Source organism: Podarcis bocagei, assembly GCF_964188305.1.
Source record: "Podarcis bocagei genome assembly, chromosome: 8".
NCBI lineage: Eukaryota > Metazoa > Chordata > Lepidosauria > Squamata > Lacertidae > Podarcis > Podarcis bocagei.
The window spans coordinates 79087194-79102843 of NC_138133.1; the positions used below are offsets into that span (position 1 = coordinate 79087194).

Sequence of the window (15650 nt, forward strand, 5' to 3'; positions counted from 1 at the left end):
TAGTGCCCTTTCATTTATTTTTTAAAGGGTGTTGGCTGTACAAGTTGAAGGCATGCACTGCCTTCGATAGGCGTTAGCTGATTAATTGCATTTTTAAAATAATAACACAACACACCCCACATGCTCTGGTTCCCGTAAGAAGGAAATTCAGGGTTGATGGACTTGCTGTTAACCTAAATAAATGGGCTTCTATAGTCAGACGTAAATGTGCATCTGTTGCTGCTGTGTAATGCTTTAAGCAGCAGAAAGAGGATTGGATCCTCTTTCCCAAATTAAAAAAAGAAAGAAAGATCCACTTCCTCAACATATACCAAATCAGGGAGAATTCTAGCCTAGAAAGTTACGAGAATGCTTTTCTTCTAAATATGGCAGAGTTAATAAGCATGTTTCCAGTCCGAAACAACATTGGTACTCAAGTGTACAGTCTGGCCAAGAAATACACTGTGTTGATGTACTGATCATGCAGTTCAGCTCTCAGGTTTGGGGTATTTAACGCTGTGAAAAATATGGATTCCTGTAAGGAAGAAGCCCAAAACCAGTGCCTTGCGCCACAGGCAATGAACTACTGATGGTATAGGCTAACTGGAAGTCCATTCCTGCCACTTGGCCAAGGTAGAGGTCACCAAAAAATGTGGTTATGTGGTCACGCTCCACATGGAAGGCTGCAATGTTTATACAGTACTGAGTTTACCATGCAAAACTGCTCAAATGCAACTCAACTGAAGTTATAACTAGTACTGTGATTTTAAGTTAACTATTCGGTGGGAAGAGGGGCCACTGGTGCTATTTGTTACCTTGGATGGCAAATAGTTTTGTAGACAAGTCCTTAACGAGCCCAAGGCAAATGTTTAAGACAAACATAATAATCCATGTGTAGAGTTTCAAGACTTTAACGTGCATGACTTTGGCTTAATATTCTGCCCAGATATAGCCCTGAAATCACCACAAATACTTGCTACTGGAAACCATAGGAGGGGAGAGTGCTGTTGCTCTCCAGTTCTGCTTTGGGGCTTCCCAGAGACGTCTGGTTGGCCAATGTGAGAACAGGATAATGGACTAGATATGCTACCAGTCTGATCCAGCATGGCTCTTCTAAAAGCTTTGGCATTTTCCATGCATCGTTCCCTCTGTGAGATTTATAGAACTGTAGTGTTGGAAGGGAAAACCAAGGTCCATCTGGTCCAACCCCCTGCGGTGCAAGAATCATAGCAAAAGAATTCCTGAAAAAACAGACATCAACTAGAGCTGGCTGATATATTGGTAAATCGTCTGAAACCGGTATGGCGTTCAGATCAGGATACCGATTTCAGACATTTTGAGCTGGCAATAAATCACGGTGGCCAGGGATGTACTTCCAGCTCAAACTGCCTACAAACGGCAAAGGCGCAGGCCAGCAGGCCAAGGTGCTCGCCCAGAAGCCCCTTTGAGGAAGCCCCTGTGCCCCCTTCCAGCTCACACGAGCCAGGACATAATGGGGGCTTCCTCATACTGGTCGATGTATCTTGGCTACCTCTTCCTTCGCTATGGTGGAGAGGAAGAAGCAGCCGAGATACGTTCCAGACATCGTGATATATCAGCATATTGTGATATTCAGCTGCTGATCCATCACAATGTTGAAAACCAGGTACAGTGGTACCTCGGGTTACATACACTTCAGGTTACATACGCTTCAGATTACAGACTCCGCTAACCCAGAAATAGTACCTCGGGTTAAGAACTTTGCTTCAGGATGAAAACAGAAATCGTGCTCCGGTGGTGCGGCAGCAGCGGGAGGCCCCATTAGCTAAAGTGGTGCTTCAGGTTAAGAACAGTTTCATGTTAAAAACGGACCTCCAGAACAAATTAAGTACTTAACCCGAGGTACCATTGTAATGCCCAACCCTACACCCAACCTCTGCTTAAAAACCTCCAATGAAGGAGAATTCACCACCTTCAGAGGGAGACCGTCTCACAGTCGAACAGCTCTTACTGTCAGAAAGTTCTTAATGTTTAGTCAAAATCTCCTTTCTCGTCATCTGGTTCAGGGCCTACCTACAAGCTTGCTCCATCATCCATGTGACGGCCCTTCAGATATCTAAAGATATTTGAAGATCCTAACAATACTCACCTATCTTATCAGGTTGTTGTATGGAACAGCAGAAATAATGGCATTTGCTTACCTCCCTCAGTTCTTGGGAATAGAGTCTTTTCCATAGGCTAACACTCATTAACCAACACTGGCATTTGGAAATTGCTTTATAGAGACAGGACAACCATCCATTTTAAAAAAAAAATATGGAAGAAGTGAGGGCCAAAATTCTTTTGAACATGCATCACAGATTCCGCTGAACGGAAGAGTGGAGTTGACTTACTGTCACAGCTAGAGCACATAAAACAGTCGAACAAAATGTACACCACTAAGGGGTATTGTGACAACCGTGACTAAACTGCTCCACAACGACAAAAAAAACCAAACCTCTGGCCTTGCATGCAGGAGTGAGAGCTGTGCTAATGAGCCAGAAAACACTTCTGCAATGTGTTCAGAGAGGCAACACAGAAGAGCTTCAGCCTCCAGGGATAATTGGAATATCAGATCGTGCAGCTCAGGGATCTCTCTGGGAGGAAGAGTCCATCACAAGAGGAGGGAAATGCCTAAGCAGGAACGCAAAACGCCACCGGCCATTGTGTTTAAGGATTAAACAGAGCTCTGTTTTGATGTGCAAGTGAGGTCCCCAAAAGTCATTATAATCTCATGGCTGTCTGCGTCCTTGACCTTGCCTCTGCCTCGCTCTCTTTCCCCTCCACCCACCTCAGTGGGTTTTGCCTGTCAAATTAAATCCTAGTACCTTTACTCTGCAAACCAAAGGATATATCAAGAATCTGTGTTGAAGTGAACCATTTTGCTTTATTACACAAAATCTGACCCAACAGGGCAAAAAATAAAATAAAATATTATTTTGAACATTTTAAAAACTGAATTAAGACTCCACTGCGCTTCTTTTTGTTGTGCCCTTTGCTGTCTTTCAATACTAAATCTCTGCAGGTTGCCTCAACATGCCGCCTTCGGCCTCACGGAATTGTGGGCTCAGGGATTTTACTTCCCCTCTAAAACAATGCTGAATGTACAGTCCTGCATCCTTGCTCAACACAACAACAAAACTGATGCAGGGTGCAAGAGAGAGAGGAGGGGGGAGGAAAAGAAGAATGCCTGGAGATGGGATTGTAAAGAAGATGGGATGATTTTCTGCTAAAAGCAAATCAAAGCTGCCTCTCTCTCTCTCTCTCTCTCTCTCTCTCTCTCACACACACACACACACACACACAGACACACAAAATTCAGCAGATAAAATTAGAAAGATGCCTACGGTGAATGGGAAAACGAATACAAAGGCACACATTCAGTGCATTATTAAATTTTTAAAAGGTGCTGATAAAGGAGGAGGAAAGCAACAATGGGAAGAGAACAGAGCAAGTATTCTATTGAGACCCAACTGCAGAGCTTTTTTTGCCTGCAAATCTCCCGCAGGTAGGAGGAGATGCTAAATTCCATTTCAGATAGTAGAGGGGCAACGAAGGAGGAGGCAATGGCGGTTGTGCTTCCTGTTTCACACCAAATCACTTAATGTCCAAAACAACTCCTAAGCACCCAATGTGGTCAGCAGAAGCCACAGCAAGTCTCTCCCCCCCCCCAACAGAATCCTCCTACCCAACTTCAGCCCGTTCCCCACCAAGCTACCTTTGTGGCTTTTCCCACTACTTCCCTCTAAATTGCTACTGCTTCCACTTGGGATGTGCTCCCCTTACCAATCTGCTACCCTGATCATCTTCCCGAGTCGTAATCTCCCTGCAAATACTGCTACTCCCCTGGTTTTGTTCACCTCCAAAGCACCTTCTCCTGGAAGCCAACCTAGATGCTGCCCCCTCAAACAGCCTGAGAGTCCCATAATACTCCCAATCTTGAAATGACACCCTACTCCCGGCACAGGCAAACTCTGGCCCTCCAGATGTTTGGGACCACAATTCCCATCATCCCTGACCACTGGTCCTGTTAGCTGGGGTGATGGGAATTGTAGTCCCAAACATCTGGAGGGCCGGAGTTTGCCTATGCCTGCCCTACTCTAACCAAAAGCCGTCCAGATGTCATTGGATTCACTAGCCAGCAAGCCCAACCATCAGACATGATGGGTATTGTGGAGCAACAACATGTGGAGGGCACCGGGTTGGGGAAGGATGTTGTAGGACCAATTCCGGGGTGCCTACTATACCCCCCCTAAGACTTTTTCATTCCTCTTCTCCCTCACGCCTTGTGGGAAATGAAGTAAATCAGAACAAATATTGATTGATGCGTATCAATAAATAGCAGACGACGTGTGTCTTTGGAAACGGTTGCTACCCAGTGCGTCAGATTCGTGAAAAGAAAACCCTCTGATGTTTTGGTTACTCCACTGCCGTTGCCATAGCATCAATTACCTGGCTTCTAACAGGAAAAAATAATCAACACTGAAAATAGGCTTGAGGATGCCCTGCTTTCTAACAAGGAAAAGCTCTGATGATAAAGATTTCACCATTACAGTCCCCCCTCACCCCATCTTCTAAAATGAAGAGAGTAAATGTTTGAAATAGGTAGCAATTTCGTACTTTCAATAAAGTCGAATCTACCCCCACTTTGAACGTCCATTTTCATCCCTTGATACAGCTAGTTTTATGGAACCAGGAAATTAGCCTAGCTGAGAAGCCTTACAAATAGTCAACGAAGGCAGCCACATAAGTTTTTGAAAATATCTGCCCGTGGGAAGGTTCTGGAAGCTTTAGGGCCTTCACCAGACACCAAAAAAGCAATTACCTAATGCAATTACCAGGTATTGGGTGCAAGCAGAAAGTGACAACCATTTTCAATTCTTCACACATTCTACTCCAAATGAGAGACGTTTGAGCACAGACACTAGACACCATTCCGGAAAATGCACTGCAATAACAGTGACCTTTTTTGAGCCGTTGCGATCAAGGACCTCTACCCCAGATAACACATTACATCAACTGTGGGGAACCTCCAACCCGGGGGCTTAATTGGGCTTGTTTTCCCCAAGCCGCATCCATCTGCCCTTTGCCAGATGTGCCAACCAGCTGATCACTGGTGTTAAGGCATCTGACCCCATCACCATATGCATGTACTGATAGATGAACCAATGGTATCACCTGGCTCAAGGCAGGTTCCTCTATATGTGTTTCAGACGAGTGAATTCCCACCACAACAACAACAAATTCATCTGAACTCCTCTTTCCCGTAATCTGAACACAACAGAACTTCAGTTAATAGTTCCTTTCCGCAAAATGTATGTACAAGACAAAGGCAAAAGACGACCATGCGCAGCCTACATACAGTATTTTACAAGGCCCATGCACCACAGCAGCCATGTTGGTTGCCATAGCAATTCTATCTACCAAGCTAGAAATACCTCCACAGAAAAAGGACTCCACAGCAGCGGTAATTGGAACTGTATTAATTCCCATTGGAACTGTATTAATTCTTAAGCAAAACACAACACAAGCATCATTGAGAAAGTATAGGCCTGTGCCTTTGTCAGTTGCCTCTTCCCACGCTAATTATGTTTAATACACACAACACTGCCATCTCTTAGCCAAGAAGATATAAATATACCAGAATTCAGTTTCTCAGTTTTCCCTGAGAGTCTCGGTTTAAAATAAAACACCCCAGTTTCCTTTCATTCTTAAGCTTTCTCCGCTCTGTAGAGAATTCTAATTTAAAAGGGAATAAGCAAACACGGCTGTAAAAACACCACCACAAAATGAAACTGGGGGGGAGGATTGACAAATCGCAAAAGCAGGCTGCAGGTTATAAGCAACTCAGCTCTGGATTAAACAGCAACACCCCAGAATACTAACAATTCCTCCCACTCAGCTATATGCATCTTTAAAATCTATTTCAGTATTCCAGTTATTAGTAAGCAGTCACACAGGAGATGTGTGACACCATGACACAGGAGTGACTAGGAGAACCTTAACTGTCACAGGACTAAGCGTGGGAGACTTTCCCGGTTGCCAAGTTGGTCAATCCCAATCAAAGGCTTCACTTTGGCCTTGTAGAGATAGCCAACTGAAGCCCAGAGACTCAGCCCAGCCCTAAAGATTCACCTGTCACCTCATACCCATCCAATTTATTATGGGCCTCAAGTACAGTGGTGCCTCGCAAGACGAAATTAATTCGTTCCGCGAGTTTTTTCGTCTAGCGAAGCACGAAATCCCATAGGAATGCATTGAAATTCAATTAATGCGTTCCTTCCAGATTCTTGCAAACGCCTCCTCAACTGTTCCCCCAGCCACCCACCACACAGAAATTCAAATCCAGATTTTTTTAAAAAAACAGTAGAGTGGCCCAATGGTCACAGAAAATCACAAAAATGCAGAAAAAACCACACAAGCTTCCAGATTCTTGCAAACCCCTCCTCAACTGTTCCCCCCAGCCACCCACCACACAGAAATTCAAATCCAGATTTTTTTAAAAAAAAACAGCAGAGTGGCCCAATGGTCACAGAAAATCATAAAAATGCAGGGGGAAAAACACACAAGCTTCCAGATTCTTGCAAACCCCTCCCCAACACCAAGTCCTTGAATTCCAAACACCCCAACCCAAAATCCAAAAACCCCCAAAAAAGTTTTAAAAGTTTAACTTACCAAATGGCTGCAAAAGAAGTTTTGGGAAAGCTTCAAAAATCACCAAAGTCTTCAAAAACCTCAAAATAGGCTACCACACCTATGTGTCGCAACTGCACCTCTTCAAGCAATGCACCCTGTATTACTGTAACGGTTTTAAGAAAAAGGAAACAAACTTGCAAGACGTTTTCGTCTTGCGAAGCAAGCCCATAGGGAAATTCGTCTTGTGAAGCAACTCAAAAAACGCAAAACCCTTTCGTCTAGCGAGTTTTCCGTCTTGCGAGGCATTCGTCTTGCGGGGCACCACTGTACTCGCTTGGACAAATTGTTTTCTCCTGAGGCAGAAGAGGGCTGCAGCTAAGGTTCTTCCCCTACAATTCTCAGGTGCTCACTTGCCATACGACAGGGCAAACCAAGGTGCACAGCAAGGGCAAAGTCTCTGCCAACACACTTCTGTGGCTGTTCCATGGTCACCCTTTGTGTAAGGGCACAACTGAGGTCCAACATCCCGATTCCCCGCAATTATAGGAAGCCCATATGCAAGGCATGAGAGCAATAGCTCTTTGTTTCCACAGCATTCAGAAGCACACTGTATCCTGGCAGTGATACAGAGTTTGGCCTTCAAATGCATGCAGAAGAGAGAACACTGAAGACCATTTCTGGATCAAGCCAGTGGCCCACCTGGTCTGGCATCCTGGTCCTACAGTGGCCAACCAGCCATGTTGGAAACTCAGATATACAGTATAAGCTAGGTGCCAAATGGCTCCTTAAGACAGGATTGCAGTCGCCAAAACGGAATGTCTAGTTGCCATTTTTGAGCAAGACTGAAGTCTTATTTTACAAATGATGGGCTGACTTTGGTTGATTCTTAGTTTAACATCTGGCTAGTTCAGATGATGATCTTGACCTAGGTTAAGAACTTTGAGAACTTCAACAAGATCCATGAACAGTCCACATGTATACTGGCCTATTACGACCTCTTTTTCTTAATGGCCACTGCTCCTGCACAGAAAAAGTAATCTGGTTCCAGAACCTCATTCTGATTGTGCAGATAAAATATAACTGATAAAATTCTAACAGGATGGAGTATTAATCTGTGAAAACAGTCAAGATCCAGTGATCCTCAGGCATGCACCTTCAGATGGTGGAGATCTCAGGCACCATCCTGGTGCCCAGGACATCTTCACTTGGTTGTTAATTTCAAATAATGCCAACCAGATGCTTGTGGGAAGCCTGCAAGCGGGACATGAGCTCAACAGCAATTCTCTCCTCCTGTGGTTTCCAGCAGCTGGTCTTCAGAGGCACACTGTTTCCCGCCATTGGTGGAAGAATGCAGCCACCGTGACTAGTACCAATTGATAGTCCTCCTCCATGAAGCCTCTGATCCTCTTTGAAAGCCAATGAAGTTGATGGCAATCACTACATCTTGTTTACATCTCCTGGGCCTTTGACCTATGCCTGGTTTCAAAGACTGACATCTGCTAAAGCAGGCATGTCCGAAGTCTGTTTCAGGGGCCTAATTTGGCCCCTGCAGCAGTTTATTTCCTGGTGTAAAATCCCAAGAAAAACCTCAACAACTTCAATCCCAAAAAAACTTCAAACCTAAAAAAAAGGTTGACAACTTTGGCCGGCCCTCACGGCCCTTCACTTCATCAAATCTGGCCCTCTTTGAAAAAAGTTTGGACACCACTGTGCTAAAGGATTCAAGGGTGGTTGTAGGCAAGAAGCAGGAGAGCTTCTTGAAGGCATGTCAACAAGAAGGAAGCCCACTTACTCATCGCCTGGTGACTGCCCACCCAGGCATTGTGCTTTGTGATTCACTGTGTGATTAAGGCCCATTCTAATCCTATGCTTATCAATCAGCGGCACACATATAACAAGGAAAGGGGGGGGATTTAAAGACCTACTTCAATAGAAAAGAGGAAATGAAAAAAAAATCAAAATACTAAAGGGGGTGTTGAAAGGTTCGTTAACAATTGTACTTTGAAGATCAATTGTTTGCTCCAGGGTAAGCAGCAGCTCTCAAATTATAATTCTATCTATCTCCTAAATTTAGATACCTGAAAATGCAAGAAAGGAAGGGGGAAGGGGGAGAGGAAGCATAAAGAAGAGGCAATGCTATTTAATACTCCTCTCAGGCTCCCCTATGAATGTTTAATGCAGTCCGTTGAAAGAACGCCAACTTTATCTCAGGAGCTCCCAAACAATGAGTCAACATGATATCTCTCCCCTTTTTTTGGAGAGGAGGGAAGACAATTTTATCAGGTCTTCTTAAATTCAGTGGTACAGGACCCCCTTTAAGACAATGAGGAATCAGAATGCAGTACACATGGAAGCAGAGCATTGCAACAACTGCAGGGGATTAAGCATCACCACCTACTGCATGCAGCCCCTCTTTAAAAAAGATGTGCAAAACATTTTTTTAAAAAATAATAATAATTACATACATTTCTTACCCACCCCTTCATCCTAGGCTCCCAGGGCAGGGGTACAGCCATTCAATGCAATAAAACAGCATTGCAATTAAGCCATCAAAATGCATTCACTTTCTACTTTCTCTGCAGGGGTCACCAGTTCTTACAACATCATTCCAACCAAAGCATGTGAATCTTCTTGAGCTACTAACAAAAAGCATGCAACGGTGGCGCTAGACCCACCTGTGGAAGGATGGTACTAACACAGAGGTCAGCAACATTTTTCAGCCATGGGCCGGTCCACCGTCCCTCAGACTATGTGGTGGGCTGGACTATATATATATATATATAGGAATGAACGAATTCCTATGCCTCAAAAATAACCCAGAGATGCATTTTAAATAAAAGGGCACATTCTACTCATATAAAAACATGCTGATTCCCGGACTATCCGCGAGCTGGATTGAGAAGGCGATTGGGCCGCATCTGGCCCCCGGGCCTTAGTTTGCCTACCCCTGTACTAACATGTCCTGTCAGCGCAAGGTTTGCCATCCCTCTTTGCTATATGTGCCCCATATCTTCCCAAAATCTACTCCAGAGGTTTGAGGGAACCCCGAGAACAGACTTAGGGGGCGTGCGAGGGGAGAATGTTCCACTGCACAAGCAGAGAACCTTGCACTGGAGGGACAACTGTCTCAGCACTGGGTGGGATTCTACCCAACAATCCCATAATTTCTTATTTTAAAGACAAACAATGCTTTTCAGGTAGTGATGTAAGAACAAGGCAAGCATATAGGGCAGGCGGGGGGAACGCAAGGCACACAAAGCAAAATGCAACCTCGCCACTGCTCTATTTTTAAGAGGCTTAATGTGATTTTAATTGAAGACTGCATTATGTTTAATGAGGAGGATCTCTGAATTTTTATGACGACTCGTACACCACCTTGGAGGGGCAACTGTGTTCTAAAAGGCAGTCAATAAATCAAGAAATAAATCACAGAATCACTGGATTGTAGAACTGGGAGGGATAAAATCTTCCAAACACTCATCATTTCACAAAGCTGTAGCTGATATACGCACACAAAGCAAGTCACATGTTGACCAAGGAACTCAACAGGCTTCCGTTTATCTAAGACAGTCTCTGTTTTGGTTAAATGTTGAAGCAGCAACAAGATAAAGCTTATAATTCCTGTTGAATAGGAGCATTCTGCTTCATACTAATACTGTATGTACTTGGAAGAGGGCAGGAGGGAAAGACAAGAGTAGACAAAGGCCACAGGACACTGAAAGTAACTCTAGCTTTCCATTTAGGCGTGTTACCTTTTTAATAATACAGTATGTGTACATGGAAGTATTATACACGAAGTAGTTTTCTTCCTGCAAAGTGAACACTGATAAAAAGGAGGCTGACGAGAGCTGCTGCGGACTGACAGGGATAAAATGCTTCCCTCAGCTAGAATGGCCAGGCCTTAAAATAGATGGCAAACTTCCCGTAAACAATAATGCTGCGAGGCATTAAACATTTTAACCAGGCAGTTTTCCATTAGGTTTGTTAAAAATTATTTAAAAAGAAAGCCCCCTCCCTCCCTTTTCTGCAATTAGGCACACGAGTCAGCATTTTGCGTTGTGCCACGAAACAAGACACTTTTAACACAGCCGTACATGCGCGCACACCGGCGCATTTCCTCTTCCCCGCTGGAAGGGCCACAGAACAGTGGTAAGGTATCTGCTCTGCTTGAAGATGGTCCCCAATATATCCTGCTAGAGAAGATCCCATCTAAAATCTTGGAAGAGCAACTGCCAGTCCGTGCAGGCAATACTGACCCAAATGGACTAGAGGTTTCACTCTGTATAAGGCAGCTTCCTAGGTTCCTATGATACATTTGCTAGGCCGTTACATTTTCCTTTATGCTACGCAAGAATGGGAAGGGAGGTGAATAGGAGCAACGCATACGTTAAGGTAGCACGTTGCCACACGCATGCAGAGCATGCAACCTGGGGAATAGCCCTGCCTTAAGGCAGGTGTACGTGCTGGGTAAATTGGGAATCAGTTTGAAATAAAAGCAGCATGTGGCCTCTGTCCACTCAGGGCATCCTCATCACCTTAGCGCTATTGCAACCTCATGCTAAGTACCGCTTCAGGGAAGCAATTTGCACCCAGCAAGACACCAATGTGCAGAGAATCACCGAGCCCAGCTACCTGCGTGTGAAGCAATCCTTTCTGAGAGATTCGCCAGAGAACTACAGACATGTGGAATCAGAGACACACTAACAGCCGGAGCACAGAGCTATCAGGAGCCATTATTCAAAGTTCTGGTTCCACTGAGATGTGAAGTAGTTAAAAGTGTACACTCAATTCTCCCAGAGGCTTAAGTTTGGCCAAAATTGAGTTCACGCTTCCAGAATTAATGCTAAATACATTATTTCCGGTAAATGAGTCACCATAGGCACTAGAGGGCCATGAAAATTTGTGTCCCAGGCTTTGTAGATGCATCTGCCTATGTCAGGCATCCCCAAACTCAGCCCTCCAGATGTTTTGGGACTACAACTCCCATCATCCCTAGTTAACAGGGCCAGTGGTCAGGGATGATGGGAACTGTAGTCCCATAGCATCTGAAGGGCCGAGTTTGGGGATGCCTGACCTATGTACTATCAACTTAAACCAAAGTAGTTGGCAGGTTCGGGGGGTTTTCCAGCTACTCCCCTATACACCAGAGTGCTTCTCCACAAATATCAACCAGCTTAGTACAAGGGAAACCAATATGGTGCCCTGCAGATGTTGTAGCCTACAATTAGCAATGAACCCTTGGCCATGCTGGATGGGGCTCGTGAGATTTATAGTTTGAAACATCTGGAAGGCACTGTGTTGTCTGCCCTTGAGCTAGCGTATCGTAGAGAAAGATTCTAAACTAGCTGCTTTTCAGATGAGCTACTCTTCCGCAAGTAGAAAGTTATTTATTTTGTGTGTTGGAAAACATTCCAATATGGAATCCTTTCACCTGCAGCGCACACAAACGTGCATACACAAACCCCCATCCGTATCACACAATTCTGCTGCACGTGAACATTGGCTGTGCGATACTACATGCTTTTAAAATAGCAGTTCTCCTCATCAGCGCTACAACCGAACAGCTGGCTCAACCATTAGAGCAGTATTAAATAACTCGGCTCTTAATTAATTGCTCTATTTTTACCCAGCGTTCGCTAGACTTTGAAAGCAAGTCGCAGCGCCAAATGGGGCCTTTTCAGATCACAAGAAGGGCGTATTTCACCCATTTTGTGCAGAGGCTAAATGAAGGCCTAATTCAAGGATCTTCGCTTCTCTTCCTCCCCCGCAGGTGTTAAGTTTATTCCGAGAACAACACAGCAGCAAAGGCTGCTTCCTAGAAACCAGTATTTTGAAGACGACAATAAACCAGAAACTTTGCATTTTGAGGGTTTGCCCAGAATATGCTTTTGTATTTTGTTTTAGGAGTGTGCCTGGACTCCCTTCCCCAGTCTGGTTTGTTTGGGGGCAGCGTAGAAGAAGAGAAGAGGAGTTTGGATTTGATATCCCGCTTTATCGCTATCCAAAGGAGTCTCAAAGTGGCTAACATTCTCCTTTCCCTTCCTCGCCCACAACGAACACTCTGTGAGGTGAGTGGGGCTGAGAGACTTCAAAGAAGTGTGACTGGCCCAAGGTCACCCAGCAGCTGCATGTGGAGGAGCGGAGACGCGAACCCGGTTCCCCAGATTACGAGACTACCGCTCTTAACCACTACACCACACTGGCTCTCGGGGCTGGAGGGAGAGGGAGAGATGCCTGCCAAATCTCTAAAGGGCACCTTTTGGCAAGAGGGCATCTTACAAGTTAAGGTGGGGAAACAGGTAATGTAGGAGGAAGTCTAAAGCAGGCATAGGCAAACTCGGCCCTCCAGATGTTTTGGGACTACAGCTCCCATCATCCCCAGCTAACAGGACCAGTGGTCAGGGGTGATGGGAGCTGTAGTCCCAAAACGTCTGGAGGGCCGAGTTTGCCTATGCCTGGTCCCAAGCCACCAGCTTTGGAATACATGCACTAAATCTGTTGGGATTACTCTACAGCAAAGCACCAAAACACTGTCCAGCGGATATTGTTCCCAAATGCAAGCAGAAAAGCACAGTGTCAGGCCACAACAGCGAACCTGAGGCATGATTTGGCAGGGGCTACTTTGCCCAGGGTACTCTAGGGGCCTTGCTAAACTTGACTGCTCAGGACACACCGTGAGGCAGAAACATGCGCAAGAGAGCAAGCAGCGAGGCCCGTCTATCTCTCCTCCACCTCCAGCCCCTTCTTCTGATGGCCCCACCAAGATGCGACGTTAGGACAGCACCGTCAACCACCGCTTTGATCACCACAAAATGCCTTTGGACATCGCAACGTCCCTTTCCCACCTCTGGAGGAATGGCACTGCAACACCACCCATAGCTCCAAGACAGGGGTTGCTAACCCGCAGCGTTCCAGATGTTGTTGGATCGGTCCCAGCCAGAATGGGAAATGGTCAGGGATGATGGGAGTTGTAGTCCAATAACATCAGGAAGGGCCCTACTCCTTGAGGTATTGTGGCGGGCGAAATAAATTTATTTTTTTACACACTTTTGCAGCCACAGCCACACATGTCACTTAGTTAGGAATATTAGAATAGCAGAAAGTTGCGTTGCCAATAATTACGCATGGCTGACACATACATTTTTTTTAGACGCTTAACGCAGGGGATGCGGAATCTATAATTTTTCCCAAGTGGCCTTCTGTAGCACTGCGCCGGGCACCCCAAATCGGGGATATTACCTACCCACTGAAAAGCAGGAAACAGACACTGGCGTAATCAAATGATGATGAAAATCCACGCAGCACTGCAGGAGATTGAACTAGACCTTTCGAATACGAGAATCAGAGTTGGAAAGGACCGTGAGGGCCATCTACGCCTACCTACCCCCTGCAATGAAGGGATATCTTTTGCCCAATGTGGCGCTCGAACCCATGACCTTGTGATTATGAGTCTCTTCCTCCACAGACTGGGCTATCAATTCCATGATTCTAACAGAGCCAAGATATAATCCTCTGGAGCAAATTAAGAATACATACACAGCAGAAGCCTCACAGTATAAGTAAAGACGGCAAACTGGAAAGGAAAGGTCCCTGGAAGACTGTCACCTTTGCCAAACGATACAGAATTGGCTTCGGCTTCCAAGTGTGAGACTGCCAAAAACACCAGGCTTCTAAGAAGCTGCTCGTCTATGGTGAGTAAGTAATTAGCTCTGGGCACGGAAGTCTTTGTAAACTGGAAACAGTATTTTACTCCTCCTTTCAGGTGGTCGTGAGCAGCATAGCTGAGTAAAATGAACCGCAGACTTACCTCGCAAAGCTGCAAAACACATTTGCATTCAGCTCTCATAACACGCTCCAATATATTTCAGTAAATCCACCTTTTTTAGGGGGGGGAATCTAACCCACTCTTTTCATTTTGGACTGAGATACCGTTCAGATGGCGAAATATAGCAGCGTGCCTGTTATTTACACCAGTCAAACTTCAATGACAGGTTTCTGGCTTTTCGGCTTTTTTCCAAGCCGTCTATTACTTTTATTTATTTATTATTTCTGCTCATGTAGTACATATTCACACTTTCGAGGGAACAGGGGACTATTTCACAGATGTCTAACAGATTTGGCTGTTGGCAGGGTTTCAGAGAGAGAGAGAGAGAGAGAGAGAGAGAGAGAGAGAGAGAGACAGGGAGAGCCTGCTAATGTTAAAATCACATAATATTTTGCTCAACAGAATAAAATGCAACTCAGCCTTCGCCAAACTTCCTTTGACAATCTGGCGCCCACTAGCCATAGCCGAAAACATTTGGAGGGCATCAGGTTAGCAAAGGCTGTTAAGAGAAACATCTGCTTACCACGGGTGTTGGTCGCCATGTCGGCCACTTTCTGAAAGGCATCTAAGAACGCCGCTGCTGCTACCACCGTTGTCCTAAAATACAAGGCAGATAATGTGATGTTAGAAACCGCAAGACACAGCTTATTTAGAACTCTGCGCACCGAGAAGGAAAATGCATTAGCATTGCAAACAGAAAAGAAAAACAACAACCACCTCCTCATTTGAGCTCCTACAAAATACACTATTGCACATGTGCGAGCAGCGAAAACCGGAAGTAACCCTTTCCGGTACTTCCGGGTCACCACGGGACGCAACCTGAAAAAAAGTAACATGAGGTATGACTGTACCCTAAATCACTTTCTTGCTTTTGATGGCACCACAGAAAACTTGCTTTTCTTCTATTTTCTTACAGAGTTTACTTGAACAACAACAAAAAGACACGTGGTGCTTCTAAAGGAGAGAGGGAGGACATCTAAACCTTCTAATCTGTTGCTGAACTACATCTCCTATTCATCCCAGCCAGCACAGCCAATGGGCAGGGATGATGGGATATGTAGTTCATCTGGAAAGGCAATCTCCCATCATCCCTGAACACCGGCCATCTTGTCAGGAGCTGGTGGAGAGTTCGGAATCCAAGAACAAATCTAGAGGGCTACAGGTTCAACGTTTCTGCTCTGAAGAATGAAGG

At 45.1% G+C, this 15650-nt stretch overlaps 1 protein-coding gene across 18 annotated transcripts in view; it reads right to left on the bottom strand.

Annotated features, from left to right (window-relative positions):
• The window catches only part of MTSS1 (MTSS I-BAR domain containing 1), a 155864-nt gene that overhangs the window by 112591 nt on the left and 27623 nt on the right, over positions 1-15650 (bottom strand). For all 18 annotated transcript variants that reach the window (XM_081204545.1, XM_081204549.1, XM_081204548.1 and 15 more), the window contains exon 3: positions 14982-15055. In XM_081204545.1, the coding sequence (XP_081060671.1) occupies positions 14982-15055 (74 nt within the window). The remainder of the gene's footprint in view (positions 1-14981; positions 15056-15650) is intronic.